This window comes from Scomber japonicus, chromosome 6 (genome assembly GCF_027409825.1).
Source record: "Scomber japonicus isolate fScoJap1 chromosome 6, fScoJap1.pri, whole genome shotgun sequence".
Lineage (NCBI taxonomy): Eukaryota > Metazoa > Chordata > Actinopteri > Scombriformes > Scombridae > Scomber > Scomber japonicus.
In genome coordinates, this window is record NC_070583.1 from 37,373,937 (window position 1) to 37,375,863 (window position 1,927).

Sequence of the window (1,927 nt, forward strand, 5' to 3'; positions counted from 1 at the left end):
TGGGAATCGTGCCAAGCTGCTCTAGTGGAGTACAAAATTAAAAATCCAAATCTGAAATGAGCATAATAGATCCTCTTAGTCCTTAGCTCAAATAAAGACTAATCTTAAAAACAAAACAAAGTGCAGCAGTGTGGCTTGCTGAAGTGTTTTAATAGTTCTTGAACAACAACTGAGAAATAAGATATATCAGGGTATCAGGGTACTTGTTAGTAGATCAGTTCATTGTTGGTTTGATTCAAATCAGAGATTTCTGATGTTTATCTTACTGATGTGCTGAACAGTGTCTCACTGTTGGTGGCTTTCTGCTGCCCTTCACTACCCCTTGCAAGGATCAGCTGCGCCCGGAACGCCTTAGAGAACATGAAGTAGATGAACGGATCCAGGCAGACATTAAGAACTGACAGCAGGACAGTCAGTTCCTTCAGGTAGTAAAACACATTCCTCAAAGAGCACTGCCTGGGTAGGAAGATGTAGGGAAGGCGAACCAGGTGGTAAGGCACAAAACAAACGCAGAAGACGCTGACCAGCACCAACATTTTCCTGCGTGACCTCCTGAGCTTCTTGCAGCTGGAGGATGCCAGCTGCCTCTGCTGTGCCTGCAACACACTGCGGGAGGCGCTGTGGTAGAAGAAGACCAGAGAGACCAGGACAACCAGGAAGGTGATGCCGGAGCAGATGTGGATGATTTTGTAGAATACATGGACCTGGGAGCTGTGCAAGCTTTCACACCTGTTAGTGACAACAGTCGGAGCTTCCTGTGTGAGGAGTGACAGGATTACATACACGATCAATGGGGCTAGCAGGAAAATCCAGGTTACCGTGGAGATGATGCGGGCAGCCTGAACTGTCCGCAGGAAGTGATTTCCTAAAGGATAGATGATCTTCAGATACCTGGAGACAGGAGAGGCAGGCATCAGCAGATAATTTCACTGAGTATAAGTGATACTAATAGTTAAACTACAGATTTCATGAGGAATGATGATTCCAATATTGTTTCTAGAGAGGACAAGACTTTGGACTTTACTCCTGCAGTGATACGAGGACTTGACCATTTCAGTCAATATAATGTGGATGCATATTAAACAGACAAAGTATCAAAACATCTACAGAAAGTGTTAACTGTGCTGAACACAGCATATTTTTGTTACCTACCTGTTAGCAGCGATGTAACCCATGAACAGGATGCTGGCGTACATGTTGAGGTACAATCCAAAGACGGCAAAGTTGCAGTAAACCAGGTGGAAGGTGACGGAGCTGCTGATGTACTTGGTGATGCGGAGGGGAAGGCAGAGGCAGAGCAGGAAGTCACAGGCTGCCAGGTTTCTCAGGTACACCATTATGATGCTGGACACCTGCTGCTGAGCTGAGCAGAAGTAAACCTTCAGGGTGAGACTGTTGAGGACCAAACCCACCTGGAGAGGAAACACAGATTGACATGTGTGCTGATTGGCAGACAGAGGAGGAGGAGGGAATGTGACTGTAATCTGAATATTTGACACTCACTACAAACACAAGAGTGTAGACCACCATGAAGAAGAGATGAGCCTTTGTGTCTGTCTGATCACATTGATTGATATCATCATCATTAGCGGTCTGGTTGGTAACTGAGGTCACTCCCACTCCTACCAGGTCATCCATGTTTGTGGAGGTTCTAAGAAGACAAAACACAAATCTATCATCTTGAAACTGTTAAATACAGTTTGACACATTAATTATATATCCTACTGAAACATCAGCTGACTATATTAGGCTAGTATCATGTGTGAAGTGTGGACCAATCACAACAGGCCATTTTACATCAGCCCATGACTGTTATGGCTGCATGGTAGAGAAGTTGTTCAGCAGAAATAAGATAAAGTGAACACAGAATGTGTTCTTCAGTGGTGGTAATTTGATATGCAATAAGCAAAACTCAAAGTGTTTCATC

The 1,927-nt window shown here is 44.3% G+C and overlaps 1 protein-coding gene across 1 annotated transcript; it reads right to left on the reverse strand.

Annotated features, from left to right (window-relative positions):
• Window positions 1–257: 257 nt before the first annotated feature.
• Window positions 258–1,638, reverse strand: LOC128360011 (P2Y purinoceptor 14-like). Its single transcript, XM_053320325.1, has 3 exons — window positions 1,504–1,638; window positions 1,153–1,412; window positions 258–891 (listed from the first exon to the last, which is right to left on the reverse strand). The coding sequence occupies exons 1-3, from the start codon at window positions 1,636–1,638 to the stop codon at window positions 258–260; spliced, it is 1,029 nt and encodes a 342-aa protein (XP_053176300.1).
• Window positions 1,639–1,927: the final 289 nt, after the last annotated feature.